Below are 21,683 nucleotides of genomic sequence, written 5' to 3' on the forward strand. Positions count from 1 at the left end.
ACAGAATCAAGCATGACATATCACACCAAACACCATTTCCTGTCCAACCAATTCTCATCTCTCTCCAGTAATGAAAAGGTGGACGTTCTTCTTGGACTGCAGCATCTGTGCAGCCCGCTCCACCCCGACCACAGCAGACAGCCTCTGGGCATCGTACTTGGAGTAGGGGACAGTGCAGGTCCAGGCAGCTTCCTCTCCTCTGGTGGCGGCTTGCAGCATGTTACAGACTTCACTGTAGAAGTGGGGATATGTTGGCAGTTCATAGAAAATTAGGTTCCTGATGCCTTTTATTGTGTATCTGTTAGAAGGAGAAAGAGAGGCTATGTCTACATGAGAAATTTTATGGAAAAGCCACCGAAGAGTTTTACAGGGACATAGTCACTCTCGCTGTTTCATGCAAGGAGAAAGACCATGGCACAAATAACACACAGACCAAAAGTTACTCAAATTTGAGCTGGAGGGGCTCATTTTTTGTGACAGTGTATTTGAATTCCTAATGTTTGGCTTAAGATAATGATAAAATGAATTTGCACTTCTTGAGCCTAATCTGAGCAGACTGAGGTAGGGTGGGGAAGAATAGTAGACAAGGATTAGAAATCTGTCGCAGAAAATTTGAAAAGCAGGCATTTCCAATTTAACATTATCCTAATTATAATCAGGCAAAACAGTGTTCTGTAATGGAGATGAGGTCAGACCAGACCCAGTACATAAAATAAACAGCATAAACTGTAAATGCACTCCCATTAGTCTTTTCTTGTCATTCTGTAGACATGTTAACTCCATGGCAGATGTCCCAAGTTCACCCATTTACAAAATCCTGCCCGAGGACCCATTAGGCATTATGGGAAGGCAATTAATTTCAACAGCTTCCTCGCTTCTTTCCCTGCTGCACAGGGCTGCATGGTGTGGGGGGGGGTGCAGACCCTAGGGACGCGCCTTACGGTTCGGGTTGAGATCAATCATTCCCTCTTGGGCTCCATGACCAAAGATTTTATACGTTGACAAGTTTCTGATTTTTCCTGTTAAGACTCTCATACAGGGCTGATGTCAGACTCCCTCGGGAATTTTATTTTATTCATGGACGGTAAGTTTTCCTTGTCTTTTTATCCCTTGGCTCATCCTGATCTCTCTGGAGACCCTCCTCTCCCAAAATATAACTGCAGCCCATTACTTGGATCAGCTTTCCACATCCTCTTTCCATAAAGGAATTTTAATGGCTAATGATGTTGAAAAAACACAGTTCTGCCTCAGTAGTTATCAAAACAAACACAGAGTTCCATTTCTGCTTAGTATGTAGAAAACTCAAGAGAATACTGCTCCCGTGCTAACAAGAAAAAGATAATCTACAACAGTGTTCCTTTTCCTGAGCCTAGACAGCTGATGTCACAGGGCAACCAAGTGAACGGATTCAACGGTGCCCTGGTGTGTGTTTAACAACTGATTCTCAGTGGGGGAGGATAGGTGCTGATTTGAAGCATTTGCCAATTTCTGTGGTGTAAATACTCCATTTCAAGCTACCAGTGTCATGTTGCTGAACTTGGAACTGGGAAGAGATGTGCAACCATACCTTAAGAGCTGGTATGAGCCAGCTTCAGCCCATCACTGACTGAATTCCAAAGAGTGACAAGATGGTCTGAAGAAAGACAGGACATATGAACCACTTCACCTTTGGCAGAGCACAGTGGGGAAGAGGGCAGCTGCTAAGAAAGTGGGTAGGAAGAAAAAAGCTACACTTTTAACAAGTTCTTAAAGGGCAATTATGGGCTTGCATGACAGTTCAGAATCCCTGGGATTCCCGGACACTCCTTTACTTCACAGTCATGATGGCTTTTCCAAAGGTCTCCACTGGGAGCCCTGGAAAGGCTGGACGCAAGGCAGAAGACCTGAGAGACCCCGATGGTGGTGCAGACATGAAAACTCACTCTCTTCCCAGAGCCATGTTGTATATGAAGCTAAAGCCTGAAGCCAGTGAGGGGGCAAAGGTCAACTGCCAGGGTGGAGTCAGAAGCAGCAAAACTGTGTGCCCTAAGGGAGGAGCATTAACCCCTCACCCCATCCCTCCCCACCACAGGACTTACATCCAGTCAAAAGAGCAGTCTGGGGAAAGGGGAAAGGGCATGAAGACTGGGGAAAGGGCATGAAGCCTGTTCAGCCCAAGATCCTGCACTGATGTAAGCAGATGTTTGCCACCACTGCAGAGATGCAGGGAACTCTTCCCCACCAAGACCCCTCGTAGAACAAGGCAGAGGCTGGCCACCATGGAGGGTGGTGCAGGAGCCCTGAGAAAGCGCCAGCTCCAAAGCCCAGGATGGACAGAACCTGCCTGCATCTGAGCTGGACCAGGAGGAGAACAACTGCCCCACTTCAAGCCTTAGGGGAGGAGCGAGCAGGAGCAGCCTGCTGCTGGGGGAGGGGCCGGAGCGTGGGAGAGGCTCTCCCTCGGCACAGGGGTGCAGGGCATGGTGAAAGCTGAGAGGGGAGCAGGACACTGAGACAAGGCCCTCCAGCACTGGGCCCCACAGTGGGCCACTGTCTGCTGGAGGAACTGGCAGTTTGTGGTAAATAGAAGGCAACGACGGTAACAACCAAATCCTAACTAGATTCACAACTGCCACGCTAGTGGCCTGACAGAAGAGGCATCCAGGCCAGCTACTTACTCAGGCACTACGTTCAACTGACAATTACAAAAAACACAGAAAAGCAAGAAAAAGACATTAAAACCATGAGGTATCATTTTGACTATCAAGTCACTGGAAAAAAGGAGAATTTACAGAAATATTTACAGAATTTACAGAAATAGGCTAATGGAGTATAAATTATTGTGAGTGTGTATTTCACCGGGGAGGGGAGAAGATGGGAGTGGCAACACACAGCAAATTTTAAACTGGGTACAGCTTTTGAACAAATAAGTTTTCCTTTCCAAATTTATCCTAAGGAAATGCCTAGGCAACTATGCCATCAACTACGCATATGGATGCTCTTGGCATTATTGTATATAATAACAGAAAACAACAAATCAGTATGCCCATTAAAAGGAAACTGGGTTAATTATATACCCATACAATGTAACACTATGCAACCATTAAAAAGGATGCTATACACACCTTAAAGATTACTTATAATTACACAGAAAAGGTATTTTTACAATGTAAAGATTTAGCAGACCTACCTTGACCAAGTGATTACATTTAGTATCACCAAAAATGGGACAAACTGACACCCTGGGCCTCTTGAGGAGATGCAGGGGGAAGTACACAATAGCCTCTATGTAGAATTCTTACTAAAATAATGTTTAAATCTTTGGTCCCCGAACTCTAATGCTCACTGAATCACCTATTTGTTTTTTAAAAATACCTGTAATTGGTCCCCATCCCCAAACACCATGATTTAATTGATACTGGGGTATGACCAGGGCATTCAGATTTTTAAAAGCTCCCCAAGGGGATTCTAATATGTAGCAAAGTTTGGGAACACTGATCTAAATAATAAGAAAATAGCCAAATCCAGATGTGAGACATTCTACAGGAAACTGGACTGGACTCTTCAAAACATATCAGTATCACAGCAAGAAACAAAGGCAGAGAATTATTCTAGATCAGGGTTTCTTAACCCTGGCACTACTGCCATTTTAAGCCAGGTAATTCTTTGGTGTAAGGGCTGTCCTGTGCACTGTAGGACGTCTAGCAGCACCCAGGCCTTGACCCGCTTGAACCACTAGACCACTAGAGTAACCCTCCAACTGTACCAACCAAAAATGTCTCCAGATATTTCCAAATGTCCCTTGGGGAGCAAAACTGCTCCTGCTTGAGAACTGCTAAAATAGACTAAAGAAACATGTCACGCAAATGCAACGTAGGATTCTTAACTAAATCCTGGATTGGAGCGGGGGGTGGGTGGTGAGAAGCAGCTGTAATAGTCATTTTGGGAACAACTAGGAAAATTTGCATACAGACTAAATATTAGATGGTATTACTGCAGTAATGTCAAGTGGTATGTTAATGGTGTTGTGGTTAGATAAAAGAATGTTGTTTTTAAGCTCTACAGGCTGAAAGGTTGAGGAGTTAAGTGTCACGAAGCCTCCCATAATTTACTCTCAAATGGTTCAGGAAGAAAAAATAAGAGATGTGAGTGGAAAGAGAGAAGGAGAGACAGAGAATGTGGGTGCATGAGAATGTGGCAAAATGCTAACAGCTGGTGAAGCCTAAGTGGAAGGAGTTAGAGATGTTCACTGGGATAGTCTTACAATGTCTTTTGAAATGAAATCTTCCCAAATAAAAAGTTGGAGCGGGGGCAGGATATAGTAGAACTATATATATATTAACTTAAAAATACATCCATAACATACAAGTATATACCAAAATGCTAACTTATTTAAGCTTTTTTTCAATAAGCACATAAAACATTCAAGATAAAAGAAAGAAAAATCCAAATGTGTACACTGTGATCCCAATGTTGGTGTCCTTTTTAAAATGCCTGTGTCTGTGTGTGTGTGCACGTGCACATGTTTTTTACATCAAAGAGACAGGAAAGAAATACACCAAAATGGGTATTTATATCAGTAAGATGATAGGTGATCCCATTTTTTTAACCTAGATTTTCTAGGTTCTCTACAATAATTGTGTAATACTCTTATAATGAGAGTATTTTTAAAGCAAAATAAAACAACAAAACCAATTCCAATAGGTATTATATTTAAAACCCAAGAAAATCTCTCTTAGGACCAATTCGTGCACAGTAGAGACTAGGCATCTCCTGGAAATAAGAGCACGTGACCAGAACCTCTTCAGAGGGGCAGTTAGTAACAATTCCCATGGTCTTCTGCACCTCTTCCCCTGCCTTCCTCCTCTCCTGTATGTGCTTTGGGTCTTCGGTGACCCCTACAAATATGGCGTAACACTGTGACAGGACCCAAAACTAAGGACATTCCTGATGTCTATGTTACCTGACAACTGTTAAAGATAAATGAGGCAACCACAACTGACTTGCAAGGCTGGCTCCTGCATACAGTCTATAAAGACGAGGTCTGTTACTTCTATAACTGGGGTTCTCCCTGGGGCAGGGAGCACTCAGAAACACCCCACTAGCGTTTCCCACCTCCAGAAATCCTACCTCCAGAGTTTCTGATTGCCCCCTGCTTAAGAATCCTTCCTGTGCTAACCCACTGATAATGCTCAGAGAAAGAACTGTGAACTGTCCTCCCCTCAGGAGGGCCATCATGACCAAATGCCCATCCCATCCTAAGATTCTACTGGTTTCATCTCCCCAAAGAAAACAAATCCTCAGGATGAAAGTTTTTTGCTAGCTCACAAATGAACTGCAATATGTCTAACACGGCCTACTTCCATAGAGAATATAAATACAGAATTTTAAAGCTGGATACTAAAGTGTAAAATACATGTACTTTTCCCAAGGTCAAATGAAAAAATCAAATCACAAAGACACTGCAGATCAAAATACCCATCATCACCTTGGTGACCTCTCAAGCAAAAAAATCTATAGCTGGGAACCTTGAGATAATTGGCAGTTGCAGGTTATCTCCATTCAACTTAAACACCCACTAACCTGGTCCAGGGTACAAAGCTAATGGCCCGTGTTCGGTTTGTCTTTATAGTGACTTTGGGGACAAAACAGTTTGGTCAATAAATGAACAGTGTAAGACAGAAGACTGTCCTGCCTACTTAAGAGAAAGGGCTCCTTTGACATCATGCCCTCTCCTTGAAAAGCTGCTACTTGAGAGCAGTCCTCATCCCAGCTTAGCTCACTCTTGCTACAGACAATCACGCTGGGAAGTTTTCCAATCCATCCACTTCATTTAAAGGACTTGCTTTGATGTATCAAGCTTTTGGAAAACTAAGGGCTCTTTAGACCTGCTGAGTGCAAACTCCCCCAAAATACCATTTCCAACATGAATGAAAACAACAACTCACTGGAACAAAGCAAATAATGATGCCAGCAAGAAGCAAACCCTGAAGCCCTTAAATAGTCACCTCTAAGCCCCTCACCTTTTGCTTCTCCTAAACTTCAAGGAGCCCCTTAGTCCTGGTTCTCCTTGGTGCAGAAGTGTGTGTGCACTGCCTCAGGACAAATGAGAGCTTTCTGAACACTGACCCTGTACTCAACTTCCATCTCCACAGACCACACAGTCCCCAGGTGTTTCATCTGTGCTTCTACGACAGGTTCCTCCCTTTCCTGTATTCAGTTGAGAGCTGCTCAACTCTGTAATATCCTTCTTGAGGGGTATACCCACAGCTACAGGAGGTACCCTAAGTATGGACCCACTCCAGATCTGTATACAGGTTATGCTGTAGTCACTCATTCGTTTCTACCACCTTTTCCAACAATGCCCATTTTGAAAGAAAACCAACCAACCAATCAAGAAAAGTCTGTCCAGCCCCCCAGACTCTGGCTTGTCTGCAGGAGGTGAAGCAAGGGAGGACCTTATAACACAGCAAAGCCCACCATGCACTTGGAAGCAGACCCTCCAGAGAGGACACTTGAAACCTGGCCCTACTTTACCTTTTGTAGAAATGGAAGTGCTCTGTGAGGAGCAGGAACTGCTTCTCTCCTTGAAGGAAGAAGTGTCTGGCCCTGGAGACACCAGACTTCTGGGTGTACTCGCAGATATGAGTGAAGTTCAGTTCCTCCTCCTTGAAGTAATTTCGGAGACGCACAAAGTCAAAGTAGGAGGGGACATAGATAAGCGTGTGAGACGTGACTGCATCACGATACTGAGGCAAAATCTTGTTGACGAAAAAGTTAAACCTGATTTGGAAAGGCAAAGGGCAGAGAGTCAGTGGTCTAGAGGTGAGCCATAGTGTCACTGCCAACTGCATGACCCTGGGCAAGTCACAATCTCCTTCTACCTCCCCTAAGAGGCCAATTTGGCCTACCTCATTGCAAAGAGATTATATAGGGATAAAACTTGTTAAGCGCATCAAAAAGTAAGTGCCAACACTATTCATCATAAAGGATAGATGTGATGCTGGTATATCCCAGAGAATTATTCTAGGAAGTACGTAACTGTATCATTCATTCATTCATTCAGTTGTCAATCAGTCAGTCAACAAATAATTACTGAACACCTACCATGTGTTAAGCACCATTCTGCTACCATGGGTCCCCTGACTAAACACAATGAGAAGACGGGGAAATTACATAGAGAATTAGAAAAACAGTTCTTGCCCTGAAGGGCTTAGAATTAAGTTGTTGACATGAGGCATTAAAAAATTAATGTAATTTAAAAATGCCACAGTCTAGGGGAAAGTACCCTTGATTTACTAACCCTGACACTATTGGAACTAGGACAACACACCATTTCTCTGGCCTTCAGTGTCCTCCTCTGTCAATGGCATGATTGGATTCAATTATCTCATTTCATTTCGTAAATGGTAACTAAGAAAGCCAACGTGGAATACAATTCTAAATTTGAATGCCCAAGTAAAATCCCTCTCTGTGACCCCCAGGGATCCAATGGGACAGGGGAGGGTACCTGGCATCAATCACTGAAGCTAGGTTTTCAGGTTCCATCCTCTGGAAGACATGTGGGAGCTGCACCAGGACATGACTGATGCAGCCTGTCATCGGGACGTTCCTCACAGCCACCTGCCAGGAGTCAGTGAGAACATTAGGAAGTGAGCTATCCCCATTGTTGACCAAATGCTGTCCTCTCCTTCTGCCTCATGACCCAAACAATACACAATACTTCATGAAAATTCAGAGAAAGAAGGAGAGAACCCACCTGGCCTTGCACATTGACGCAGTACTTGTTGAACACAGAGTTGATCTGGGCATCCTGCAGGGCCCCAAACAGCAGCGTCTGACGATAGTACTTGGACCAATTATTGAGGTTCCACATGCGCACTCGAGAAAAGTCCACCCCATGTGAGTCCAAGGGCAGTAGGTTCATGTGGTTCATCAAATGCTTTGAGCAGAAGTAATACTCCATTAATACTTATTGAACACTTACCTGTTGGGCGTTGCTAACCTTTCTATAAGCCCATCATCTTATTTAACCCCATGAAGTAGATACTATCATCTCCCAAATTACAACAAGAAAACAGGCTCAGATGGGTGAGTGACTTGCCCATAGTCAAGCGAACAAGAAGAAAAGCTCAAACTGGCCACCTTGTGGATCTCTCAAAAAGGATCAAGATGCTACCTATACAGAATATTTCTTTTAAAGGAAATTCTGAAATGCCACTCTGGTCACTCTATAAGCAACTCAGTTCCAGACTTGGACAAGAAGGGAAATGACACGGAAAACAGAGCTGCTGTCCTTCCATGACTTGGCTCCCAAAACGTTAGAAAATTCCCGGAGTGACTACATGTGCCTTTTGCTCAAAATAAAGATGACTCAACCATCGACATGCCTGTTCTATTTTAATCATATTTTTACCTTGTAATGTATATTGAAGGGTCACAAGTACTATAAGTTTATTCCCTACTTTATAAATAAGTACTCCCCTTTATCTGTCCCAAACTTACTCCAAGTCCTGGGGTTGTAGAAAAGGTAAATTCTCACATGCCTTATAAAAATAAACCTATAGTTCTGTGATGAGGATTGTTCCAAAGCACAATCCTAAACCCCAAAACATTGCAGAGTATGTTGAGAGGGAGAAAAAAAATTATAGTACAAATTACAGTAGGGGGACAAAAACATCTTACGTTTCTCTGTAAAACATCACAAATTAAGAAATCATGAGCAATGTTTTCCCATCTCCACTGAAGACCAAACAAAAGAGAACGAGCATAAATAGGAGGAACTATTTTAGATAAAAACATTCCTGGTGAGGAGGGATTTCAATCAATCAACCAACCAACCAACCAACCAACCAACCAACCAACCAACCACACTAAACTGGTCTATTACTAGAAGCAACTTTTAAGGGGAAGAAATCTTTTCTGGAGATTTGAAAATGTTGACAAGAATTTTTATCTTTCTGGATACTTTACTGACCAACTTGTGGGTAGAAGAGGGGACAACATTTCCCGTTTTCAAATTGGAAAATGTGGAATATTTCCATTTCCAAGCTGAGTTTTAATCTGGACTTTAATAACCATTTCAGACTCAAACCACTGAGCTTCTTGTCTCTAAATGTTAATGACCAGCATTACCAAGACATGCTCCCAGTTCTGCATCAGGTAAATGTCAGCTTGATCAATGATGAGAAGCTTAATACAAGACAGAAAGTCAAAATCTCTCTTCTTCTCTCCTTCTCCACCAATGATGGTCCTCAAGCCCAGAGGGGAGGCAATGAGGATGTCTGACGAATAGAAGGGGGCATAAAGTCGGATGCTTCTCTGCAGTATTGCCACCCCTATACACAAAACAGCCAAGCACACATCAGTTCATGAGTCACCACCAAGCCATTAGCTTCCACCCTCTCCAACTGCAGCCTCCCCTTGTACCTTCCACATCTTCCCCTTTGCATGTAATTGTGCTCCAACTGCTTTAATTATTAAAATCATCATCGTCATCCCTCCTTTGCATCTACGGTCCCTTCTAGCTCCCACCCTCTTCTTTTCCTTCACTGGCAAACCTTCCAAAAAATTATCTCTACTTTAAAATCTCCCACTCACTCCTTAATGTACTGCAATCTGCCTCTGAGTCTCAGGACACCACTGAAATGACTCTTGCCAAGGTCACCAACAGCTCTCAGTTACCAATTCAATGGCACTTTAGTGTTTCTTGTCACGAATGCATAAGCACACCCTCCTTGAAATGTTCTTTTCCTTACTGGTGGTTTCTGTCACTTTAACACTTACTTCTATTACTGACCTGGTCCTTATCTATTTTTCCATATTCAAAGAGCTCTTCAACAAATCCCTGGATTCACCCACAAGTTCTCTTTCACTCTACATAAAGCTTTGGATAAATATATTCACTAATTATGGCTTTAACATTATCATCACAAAAATTTATATATCCTGCCCACATCTCTTTCCTAAGCAACAAGTAGCAGTCTTTAAAGAGCCCAGATCATATGTGAAGGAGATTCACTTGCTAATCTTAAAGCATCTACCAGAGGGGCAGAAGTTGGCTGGGACTCTCTCTGGGGACAGAATGCTGGCAGATGCCATTTTTACAAATTCCCTCTACCTTGATGGCACTGGTGGGTGCCACTTTTTTGCACTCTCACTCTTAAGTTGCTAACAGTGGTGGTGGGTGAGTACCCCCTACCCCACGGCCCTGCACTGCCTGTGTGCAGCACTGACAAACATGGACAACGAGCAGCCACGCCTACCCCATCTCATGCCACTCGCGGGACACGACCTGAGGCAACAATCACATGTAGCCCACACAGGGGACACTCCTTGAGCACCAGGCTCAGGCAGATGGGGGTGGGACTGCATTTCTAGACTCCATGGGAGTGAAACAAACAGAGAGAGTTTATAAGATGACCAAGAACTAGGAAAAAGTTAAAAATACAGTTCATCTGGGCTTCCCTGGTGGCGCAGTGGTTGAGAGTCCGCCTGCCGATGCAGGGGACACGGGTTCGTGCCCCGGTCCGGGAAAAAAAAAAAAAAAAAAAAAAAAAAAAAAAAAAAATACAGTTCATCTCCCACACAGGGCCACTCCTTCAAGACGGGGCAGTAACTGTTTTGCATAATACACAGAAACAAAGACGGAGAGTCAAGCAAAATGAGGAAGCAGAGGAACATGTTCCAAATGAAGGAACAAGATAAAACCCCAGAAAAAATATTTAATGAAACAGATGCAAGTGATTTATCCAATAAAGAATTCAAAGTCATAGTCCTAAAGATGCTCACCAAACTTGGGAGATGAATGAACGAACACAGTGAGAAACTCAAGAAAGAGACAGAATATAAGAAAGTTCTAAACAGAGCTCACACAGCTGAAGATTATAATAATTGAACTGAAAAATACACTAGAGGGAATCAACAGCAGACTAGATGGTAGAAAAGAACAGATCAGTGACCTGGCAGACAAGGTAGCAGAAATCACCCCAACAGAACAGCAAAGAGAAAAAATATTTTTAAAATATGAGGACAGTTTAAGGGAACTGTGGGACAACATCAAGTGTACTATCATCGGTGTTAAGGGGTTGCAGAAGAAGAGAGAGAAAGGGGCACTAACACCCACATTATAGGGGTCCCAGAAGGAGGACAGAGAAAGAAAGGGGCAGAAAACTTATCTGAAGAAATAATGGCTAAAAATGTCCCTAACCTGGTGAAGGAAACAGACATTCAGGTCCAGCAAGAACCAAGAGTCCCAAACAAAATGAGCCCAAGGAGATTCATACCAAGACACATTATAATTAATATGTTAAAAGTCAAAGGTAAAGAGGGAATCTTAAGCAGCAAGAGAAAAACAACTAATTACAGACAAGGGAATCCCCATAAGAATATCAGCTGATTTTTCATCAGAAACTTTGTGGTCCAGAAGGAGATGGCATGATATGTTCAAATATGCTGAAAGGAAAAAACTTCCAACAAAGAAGGAAGGAAATAATAGAAGTCAGATGAGAAATACTGAATAAATGAAATGGAGACAAAAAAAAAAAAGATCAATGAAACTAAGAGCTGGTTCTGTGAAAAGATAAACAAAATTAACAAACCTTTAGTCAGACTCAATAAGAAAAAAAGAGAAGGGGCCCAAATCAGAAATGAAAGAGAAGCTATAACTGACACTACAGAAATACAAAGTATCGTAAGAGACTACTATGAACAATTATACACCAACAAGTCAGATAACCTAGAAGAAATACATAAATTCCTAGAAACACACAATCTTCTAAAACTGAATCATGAAGAAAAAATGTGAATAGATCAATTACTAGTAATGTGATTGAATCAGTAATCAAAAAGCTCCCCAAAAACAAAAGACCAGGACCAGAGAGCTTCATGGTAAATTCTATGAAATACTTAAAGAAGATTTAATACCTATCCTTCTCAAACATATTTCAAAAAACTGAAGAGGCGGAAACACTTCCAAACTCATTTTATGAGGCCAGCATAACCCTGATACTGAAACACCACAAAAAAAGAAATGTACAGGCTACTATGCCTGATAAACACAGATGCAAAAATCCTTGACAAATTATTAGCAAACTGAATCCAACAATACATTAAAAGGACCATACACTATAATCAAGTAGAATTTATTCCAGGGATGCAAGGATGGGTTGACAAAGTGGGTATAGAGGGAACGTATCTCAACATAACAAAGGCATATACGATAAACCCACAGCTAACATCATATTCAGTGGTGAAAAGCTGAAAGCATTTCCTCTAAAATCAGGAACAAGACAAGGATGCACACTTCTGCCACTTTTATTCAACATAGTATTGGAAATCCTAGCCACAGCAACTAGGCAAGAAAAAGAAATAAAAGATACCCAAATTGGAAAGGAGGAAGTAAAACTGACTATTTGCAGATGACATGATACTTTATGGAGAACACCCTAAAGACTCCACCAAAAAACTGTCAGAACTAATAAATAAATTTAGTAATGTTGCAGGATACAAAATTAACAAAAATCTGTTGTGTTTATATACATTAATAATGAACTATTAGAAAGAGAAATTAAGAAAACAATCCATTTACAATAGCATCAAAAAGAATAAACTACCTAGAAAAAAATCTAACCAAGAAGGTAAAAAACTTGTACTTGGAAAACTACAAGGTATTGATGAAAGAAATTAAAGATGACAGAAACATGAAAAAATACACCATGCTCATAGATGGGAAGACTTAGTACTGTTAAAATGTCCATACTGGACACCAAGGGGGGAAAGTGGGGGTGGGGGTGGGGGTGTGATGAATTGGGAGATTGGGACTGACATGTATATACTAATATGTATTAAATGGATAACTAATAAGAACCTGCTGTATAAAGAAATAAATAAAATTCAAAAACAAAGTCCATACTACCCAAAGAAATCTACAGATTTAATGCAATCCTTATCAAAGTACCCATGACATTTTTCATAAAACTAGAGTAATCCTAAAATTTGTACAGAGTTGCAAAGGATCCTGAATAGCCAAACTGATTATGAGAAAGAAGAACAAAGCTGAAGGTATAACACTCCCTGATTTTAAACTACACTACAAGTCTACAGTAATCAAAATTGTACGGTAATAGCACAAAAACAGACACAGATCAACAGAACAGAGAGCCCAGAAATAAATCCATATTTATATGGTCACAATCTATGACAAAGGAGACAAGAATATACAATGCAGAAAAGACAGTCTCATCAACAAATGGTGATGGGAAAACTAGACAGCTACATGCAAAAGAATGAAACTGGACCACTAGCTTACACCATCTACAAAAATCAACTCAAAATGGATTAAAGACTTGAACATAAGACCTGAAAACCACAGAACTCCCAGAAGAAAACATAGGCAGTAACTTCCCTGACAACAGTCTTAGCAATATTTTTTTGGATCTGACTCCACAGGCAAGGGCAATGAAACCAAAAATAAACAAATGGGACTACATCAAACTAAAAAGCTTGTGCACAGCGATGGAAACCATCAATGAAACAAAAAGGCAATCTACTGAATGGGAGAGGATATTTGCAAATCTAGTAAGGGGTTAAGATCCAAGATATATAAAGAACTCATGTAACTCATTATCAAAAAACCCCAAACGGGGCTTCCCTGGTGGCACAGTGGTTGAGAGTCCGCCTGCCGATGCAGGGGATATGGGTTCGTGCCCTGGTCCGGAAAGATCCCACGTGCCACGGAGCGGCTAGGCCCGTGAGCCGTGGCCGCTGAGCCTGCGCGTCCGGAGCCTGCGCTCCGCAATGGGAGAGGCCAAAACAGTGAGAGGCCCGCGTACTGCAAAAAAAAAAAAAAAAAACGCAAAAAAAACCCCCCAAACAATCCAATTAAAAAATAGCAGAGGGGGCTTCCCTGGTGGCGCAGTGGTTGAGAATCCACCTGCCGATGCAGGAGACACGGGGTCGTGCCCCGGTCCGGGGGGATCCCACATGCTGTGGAGTGGCTGGGCACATGAGCCATGGCCGCTGAGCCTGCGCGTCCGGAGCCTGTGCTCCGCAACGGGAGAGGCCACAACAGTGAGAGGCCCACGTACAGCAAAAAAAAAAAAAAAAAAAAAAAAAAAAAAAAAAAAAAAAAGCAGAGGACCTGAATAAACATTTTTCCAAAGAAGTCGTACTGATAGCCAACAGTCAAATGTAGAGATGCTCAACATCACTCATCAGGAAAATGCAAATCAAAATCACAATGAGAAATCAAAACTACAATGAGGTACCATCTCACACTGGTCAGAATGGCCATCATTAAAATGTCTACAAATAACAAATGCTGGAGAGGGTGTGGAGAGAAGGGAACCCTCCTACGCTGTTGGTGGGAATGTAAGTTGGTGCAGTCACTATGGAAAACAGTATGGAGTTTCCTTGGAAAACTAAAAATATAATTACCATATGATCCAGCAATCCCACTCCTGGGCATATATCTGGACAAAACTATAATTCAAAAAGATACATGCACCCCTATGTTCACAGCAGCACTATTCACAATAGCCAAGACATGGAAACAACCTAAATGTCCATTGACAGATGAATGGATAAAGATGTGATACATATATACAATGGAATACTACTCAGTCATAAACATGAACAAAATAATGCCATTTGGCAGCAACATGGATGCAACTACAGATTATCATACTAAGAGGAGTCTGTCAAAGAGAAAGACAAATACCATATGATATCACGTATATATGAAATCTAAAATATGGCACAAATGAACCTATCTACAAAACAGAAACAGACTCACAGACCTGTGGTTGCCAAGGTCAGGGGTGGGGAAAGGGATGGACTGAGAGTCTGGGGTTAGTTGATGCAAACTATTACCTTTAGAATGGGTAAACAACAAGGTCCTACTGTATAGCACAGGGAACTATATCCAATCTCCTGGGATATGCCATAATGCAAAAGAATATAAAAAAGGATGTATATATGTGTATAACTGAGTCACTGCCGTACAGCAGAAATGAGCACAACATTGTAAATCAACTATACCTACTCCAATTAAAAAAAAAAAAAGAAGAATGTATCAGGTGGCTAGTAAGTGCTGTGATCAAAATGAAATAATATAAAATGATAGGCTGTGATTTTGGAGTTATAAATTCTTACAGCCACCATGTATTATAAGTTGCTATTAACCAAAGCACAGAGAGAAAAAAAACCACAATGAGATATCACCTCAAACCTGTCAGAATAGGTCTTATCCAAAAGACAAGAAATAACAAATGCTGGCAAAGATGTGGAGAAAAGGGAACCCTTGTGCATTGTTAGTGGAAATGTAAATTGGTGTGGCCACTATGGAAAACAGTATGGATGTTCTTCAAAAATTAAAAATAGAATCACCATACAATTGAGCAACTCAACTTCTGGGTGTTTATCCAAAGAAAAAAACCCACTAATTCAAAAAGATATATGCACTCCTACGTTCAATGCAACATTTATAATAGCCAAAATATGGAATATGGAAGCAGCCTAAGTGTCCACAGATGACAAATGGATAAAGATGCGGTGTGTACACACACACACACACACACACACACACACACACACACACACACAATGGAATATTACTCAGCCATAGATGAATGAAATCTTGCCATCTGCGACAACAAGGATAGACCTTGAGGGTATCACAGTAAGTGAAATAAGTCAAAGACAAATATCAACAGCATGTGACTTCACTTATATGTGGAATCTCAAAAACAAAAAACCAGACAGATAGATACAGAGAACAGACTGGTGGTTGCCAGCAGGGAGGGCGGGGTTGGAGGGTGGGCAAAATGGATGGGGGAGATCAGGAGGTATAAAACTTCCAGTTATAAAGTGAACAGGTCACAGGGATCCAATGTATGCCATGGGGAATATAGTCAATAATATTGCATTAACTTTGTATGGTGACAAACGGTAACTTTACTTATTGTTGTGATAAGTTTGTAAGGTATATAGACATTGAATCACTATGTTGTACACCTGAAACTAATATGTCAATTATATATCAATTAAACAAAAGACTGATTTATCAGCTCCTTGTTGGCCGCCTGCATATGTTTAAAACTAACTGTAAGCTCTAATCCCCTTGCACTGCACACTCCGGCCATGCTAAAGCCTCTGAATCCTAAGTCTTGCCGGTTTATTCACCCTGATGCCTCCACACTTGCCATTTCCTGTCTGAAACTTTTTCTTCCACTCTCATCGCTCTACCTTGTACCTGGCTAAATCTGACTCAGGTTTCAACATAGTATGGATGGTACCTCCAACAGAAGGCCTTCCCTAACAGTCCTGAGCCCATTTTGAGTAAGGATATTTGCTTTAAATACTTTAACTAGAACACCCACTATCCTCTAACCGTAACACATCTCATCCCATACTGTCTGATTTGTCTTAAGGCTGGACTTGCTTAACAGTAACTTTTAATTCCATATCTCCAGCTTAACAGTGCCTGGCACATAGTAGATGCTTAATAAGTGGTAAATGGGCATACGTGACTAATAAATATTTTCCAGGAACTTTTTCAATGAACAAGCAACCAAGTACATGGGAGCTGAATGACAAACAAGCAAAAATGTGCAAAGCTGGGTGGGAGTCAGTAAGTCCAGAGTGGAGATAATTCAGGTGTGGGCACTCCACATGGCAGGCAGGAGGGAAGTCCATTACGTACAGATGCTCTAGTTTATTCATCTTCCCCAGACTGACCCACCCAGCCCCATCAGCTCCAACTCCCCCAAGAAGCCCTGTAGCATTGACTGTGAGCTACCAGCTATAGGCATGCTGAGACGTTTGTTATAAACATGCAGGTGCCTTTCATACATGCCTTCACAGACACTCCATCCCATTAGCCAAGTATGTACCCCATTAGCCAAGGCAAGACTCTCCCCTGGCAGACGAGTGGTCTCAAATGCGTCCTGGTTCTGCTAGGAGGCTGAGACAGTGACCCTCTGAAAGAATGCCTAATTCCAGGCTTCTAGCTTCCAGCTATGTGCACCTCACACCTCAGGTCCCTCAGGGTCTCAGTTTTGACAAGGAGGAATTACCAGTCCTGAAGTGGTCATCGATGTTGCCGACAAATACAGCTTCATAATCCTCAGGCCTCTTCAGGTTGGGTGGTCTCTCCTTGGGATCTGAGCCATACTCTCCATTAAACCTCTTTTTGTTGCTTACAATTATTTTCTTCTTGCTGTCGCCCTCAAGAAGACAGATGAAGAGCTGTACCACCCGCAAAGCAGCTTCCCGGAATGGCACCACTATCGGCACCTGTGGAGGGAGTGATGGGCAGCCTTGGAGGGGCAAGGGGAAGGAAGGACAGCTCGAGGTGAGCCTGCTGGGGACCTAAGGAGCCCTCCGTTCCACAGCCCCTGGCCAAGGACCACATCCGTGTCACCCCCTTTACATAGGACCTGGCTCAGTACTGAAGGCTGAGCATCTTTCCGACCCACAGCACCATGTCCTATGGACTTCAATCTCATGGCTCCTTGGGGTGGGGGTGGGGTTAATTCTTAAGCAGAATGTAGAAATTTTATTTATTTTTTTTTTTTTTTTGCGGTACGCGGGCCTCTCACTGTTGTGGCCTCTCCCGCTGCGGAGCACAGGCTCCGGACGCGCAGGCTCAGCGGCCATGGCTCACGGGCCCAGCCGCTCCGCGGCATGTGGGATCTTCCTGGACTGGGGCACGAACCCGTGTCCCCTGCATCGGCAGGCGGACTCTCAACCACTGCGCCACCAGGGAAGCCCAGAAATACTCTTTGAGGTAAGTCAATGCCGTTAACAGAGGTGTCCATTAGCAAAAACCCAAGGGCATAAACACACAAAGCTCTTTGAGGACAAGAAATGTTACTCATTTCTGTCTCCCACAGAACTTAGTTCAGTATTTTGATCCGTAAGACCCAAGGAATATGCTGAACAAATGAATTAGATGTATTAAGTAGAGAATAAAGTTAGTAAGGAAAGGACTAAAGCATCATTACTTTTCTAGTACATTTCCTAGTACATTTTTCAGAAATGATGATAAAGGATTTCTGAAATAAGATGATATTTCAATGGGAAATATAGGATTCAGTTTTCCAAACATTTCCAAAAGTGCTCAATTTTAACTGTTGAGGAAAAAAAAACAGAAGATGCTTAACAAATGATTACCTTCTAACTACCCTTGTGTAAACAATACAATCAATGGATATAACCCCAGTCAGATCAGACAATTCACCAAATTCTGAATGTGACTCATGGGTAATCTACCTCATATTCTATTTTGCAATTCTAAATGGAAACAGATAATCTTATTATCCTGATGTTCAAGATTCTGAGATAGTTTCTCAGAAAGGCAACCAGCACAGCCAGAGGGGTGTAGTGATTCAGTTTGGTACAGTGCAGGGATGATGGATCAGTTTTGAAGAGGGCCAAGTTACTGTCCCGGCTGTCACACTAAGTAAGTGTCTAGGCTTTGGTTTCCCCAACTATCAAACAAGAGGGTTGGACTAAGAAATCTCTAAGAGCCATATCAGTATCAAAATCCTAAAATCCTATTAAGCCCAATGAGAAGAATCTAAGAAGATGAGGCTTCTTCAATATAGACACAGAGGCTAAAGGGTAAGGGGGTATGGGTGGCACAGTATCTAGCTCCAGCACATCATGAAAAACGTAGACAGAATTCAACGACGTAAGCTCCCAATCCACTGGAGCTTAGGCTTATGAGCCACATAAATGTAATCATCACTTTAAGCAGTAATAAGGATACAATGCAAAAACAGGGATTTTGTTTTCCAAGGTCTACATATTTATGTGGCTTAGTGAAGGGAATCCTTGGTTCTAGTCCTGTCTCTGCTACTTTTTCTCTGGTTCTCTTTAGCAAGGTCCTCTACGAATCTGGGTCTCTGTCCACAGGTGTAATATGTAGGGATTGAATAAAAGGCTCCTTAAGGTCCCATCCAGCTCTGACAATCACAAAGAAGAGATTTATAGTGGAGTGTTACTTATGTAGGATCAGGGTTTATCTTTAAGGAGAGAATTATCATGGAGGTACCTCCTACTCCACTTTCCAGTTAGATCTGCTGTTAGAGACAGTCCACTGAGCTGTCTGCAGCACTGCCGTGACATTACCTGGCCCATCTAATATGCTCATTCTTGGACTCATTCATTATTCCAATCATTAAACCATCTGAGAACCTGCTAAGTGCCAGGACCCATATGTTAGAGCCTTACAGCCTCCTTGAGGGCAAAGTTCTGCTGCTGCCACTCACCTTGGGCCTCGTTAGCCCTTGGTCCCTGAAGTCATCATCATCACCCAACCCAAGTTTCTGGCTTCGGCATCTGCTGTTGTTGGCAAGCACCTGGGCATTGGCTTTGAGAACGTGATTTATCACATGCAGGCAGTACACGTGGCGGATCTCTTCCCCTTTCTTCAGGGCAGTCCTTTCTGGGTAGAACAGGTCCCGGTAAGAATTCATAATTAAGAAGAGCTCTTTCTGGAGGGGTGTGAAGGGGCTACTTGAATTTGGGGGACAAGAGGGGAACTGGCTGTTGGTCTTGATCCAGGTGGATTCCAGAGGCTTCTGGAGATGAAGTGACTTTAAGTCAATGTCCTTTGGGGGTTTAAAGGTTTCCAACTGTTGAAACCTGGATGAAAAGACAAGCTGGCCCAGGATGGGCCACTGTGGGAGAAATGATCAAGAACTAAGTTAGAAATGAATTATAGTACCTTACATTCATATAATGCTTTATAATTTACCAAGGCCTTTCACAACTTACAGATCCTCTCACTTTATCCTCACAACAACCTTACAAGCTAAACACTATAATGCTCTTCTGGCAGTTTAGGAAATGCTGAGGTTCAGAGGTTATAGGATTCAGACAAACAGAGGAGAACAGAGCTAAGGGTTAGAGCCCAAGGTTTCTGACTTTAGAAACCTTGTGAGCTCTTCACTAGATCAGTGGGTCACAAACTGTCCTGTGGACCACACTGTAGGAAGTCAAAATTTACTCTAGACAAAAGAAAAGGGGGCCCAACGGTCAAATAACTTCGGTAACCACCACAAAACCTAATCCCCCTCAGGGAGAGTCACAAGCAGATCGGACACTAAAGGTTCTGCTGAGTCCTGTAACAAGGACTCCGTTCCACTTCGTTTGACCCAGAGTTTTCCAAATTTACTTGGACGTGGAACAAGGTTTTTGTTGTTGTTTTGGATTTTTTTTTTTTTGGAGACATATATTAGAATTGAAAAGAATAGTATTTTGTGGAATACCAGTTTGGGAATTTTTGCACTGTAACAAAACTGCTGATCTTAGCAATAAAGAAAGGATGACCTCTGCAATAAAAAAGAATTAACTATTGATATATGCCAACAACTGGGATGAACCTCCAAGGAATTATGCTGCGTGAGAAAAAGCCAACCTGTATGATTTTATTTATATAACGCTTTTGAAATAACAAAATTATAGAAATGGAGAACAGATTAGCGGTTACCAAGGGTTAGGAATGGGGGAAGGGAGGTGGGTGTGGTTATAAAATGGCACCAGGGAAGAGGAGGGATCTTGATGGTGCTGGAAATGCTCTGTATGTTGACTGTGGTGGTGGCCAGGGCAACCTACACGTGATAAAACAGTATAGAACTAAATAACACAAAGGAGCAGGAGCAAAAGTGAGGAAATCTGAATAAGACAGGTAGGTTGTATCAGTGGAAATTTCCTACTTGTGATATTGTACTACAGTTTTGTAAGATGCTACCATTGGGGGAAACCGGGCAAAGGGCACATGGGATACCCTTGTATGATTTCTTACAACTGCATCTATAATTATTACCTCAATAAAAATTTCAATGAAACAAGGATGACCAATTCTTATGAATAGCATCAGTGGTGAAAAAAAAATCACCGAAAAAAGAAGCAAAAACTGCTCCATACTGAATAATTTAGGTGTGAACTTATCTCAGATATTTCAAACAAATGAACAGCAGTAGCTACTGTCTGACTGAACACTTTGTACATGTCTTCCAGTAAACTAAATTACTTTATTTTGATGCAGGCATTACTGTCCCCCTCTAACAGATGAGAACAGTGAAGATTAAAAAGGTAGATTAACTTGCCTTAGGTCATGAGATAGCCCCTTGCAGACGTTGGTCTAAACCCTGGTGTACCTGTCTCCAAAGCATTCTTATCTTATTGGTCCCCACCTTCCAGCTTCCCAGTGCCTTTTCTAGCTATGCCTGTGCCTTACTGGGCTCTTCCAGTCTTCCTCTATCTTGCTCCCTCTCAAGCCATCTGCCACGGGTGTGTATCATACATTCAGGGAGACCACTAAAACCCAAGACCACTGCTTGCTTTTAGCTGGTGGGTAGTTTTGGGATTTGTGGCAACAGCCTGGATTTCTTTTTCTTTCAGTTCTTTGTTTACATGTTGTGCAAATGGATCTAATTCAGAAATAAAGAATATTAGAACACTTAGGGCAAATGACAGGGATTTTCCAGTCTTCCCCTGTGAATGACATCCTGTTTTCATGATGTTAACTCATCTTTTTCCCCATCAACTTTCCCCATCATTTATCCCAGTCCAGAGCTTAAAAGTTTCTGACAGGTTCATCTCCCTAAAGCATTTCTTTAATCACATTATTCCCCACCTCAAAAACCTTTGAAGAAACTTCTTGGACTGAAATTCAACATACACCTCTAACCTAC

At 42.1% G+C, this 21,683-nt stretch overlaps 1 protein-coding gene across 3 annotated transcripts; it reads right to left on the reverse strand.

Moving 5' to 3' along the window:
- Positions 1–8: 8 nt before the first annotated feature.
- On the reverse strand, positions 9–20,907 carry LOC309799729 (U3 small nucleolar RNA-associated protein 25 homolog). Of its 3 annotated transcripts, none has more exons than XM_082613211.1 (7): positions 19,254–20,907; positions 17,055–17,274; positions 9,115–9,263; positions 7,739–7,921; positions 7,490–7,602; positions 6,517–6,762; positions 9–298 (listed from the first exon to the last, which is right to left on the reverse strand). In XM_082613211.1, exons 1-7 carry the CDS (start codon positions 19,458–19,460, stop codon positions 55–57), a joined length of 1,362 nt encoding a protein of 453 aa, XP_082469337.1. In that variant the 5' UTR covers positions 19,461–20,907; the 3' UTR covers positions 9–54. The 3 variants fall into 3 exon arrangements, with proteins under 3 accessions (XP_082469337.1, XP_082469336.1, XP_082469338.1); XM_082613210.1 differs by having other exon boundaries at positions 9,115–9,317; XM_082613212.1 differs by having other exon boundaries at positions 9,115–9,317; positions 17,055–17,338; positions 17,567–19,393.
- Between the last annotated feature and the right edge of the window lie 776 nt (positions 20,908–21,683).

This window comes from Mesoplodon mirus (assembly GCF_964341445.2).
Source record: "Mesoplodon mirus genome assembly, chromosome: 3".
NCBI classification, from domain to species: Eukaryota; Metazoa; Chordata; class Mammalia; order Artiodactyla; family Ziphiidae; genus Mesoplodon; species Mesoplodon mirus.

Coding starts and splice junctions, on each gene's coding strand:
- LOC309799729 (XM_082613210.1), bottom strand. CDS start 19,460: ATGAATTCTTACCGGGACCTGTTCTACCCAGAAAGGACTGCCCTGAAG. Junction 6,763..7,489: donor GCTTCAGTGATTGATGCCAG/GTACCCTCCCCT, acceptor TTTCCAAATCAG/GTTTAACTTTTTCGTCAACA. Junction 299..6,516: donor CACTTCCATTTCTACAAAAG/GTAAAGTAGGGC, acceptor TCCTTCTAACAG/ATACACAATAAAAGGCATCA.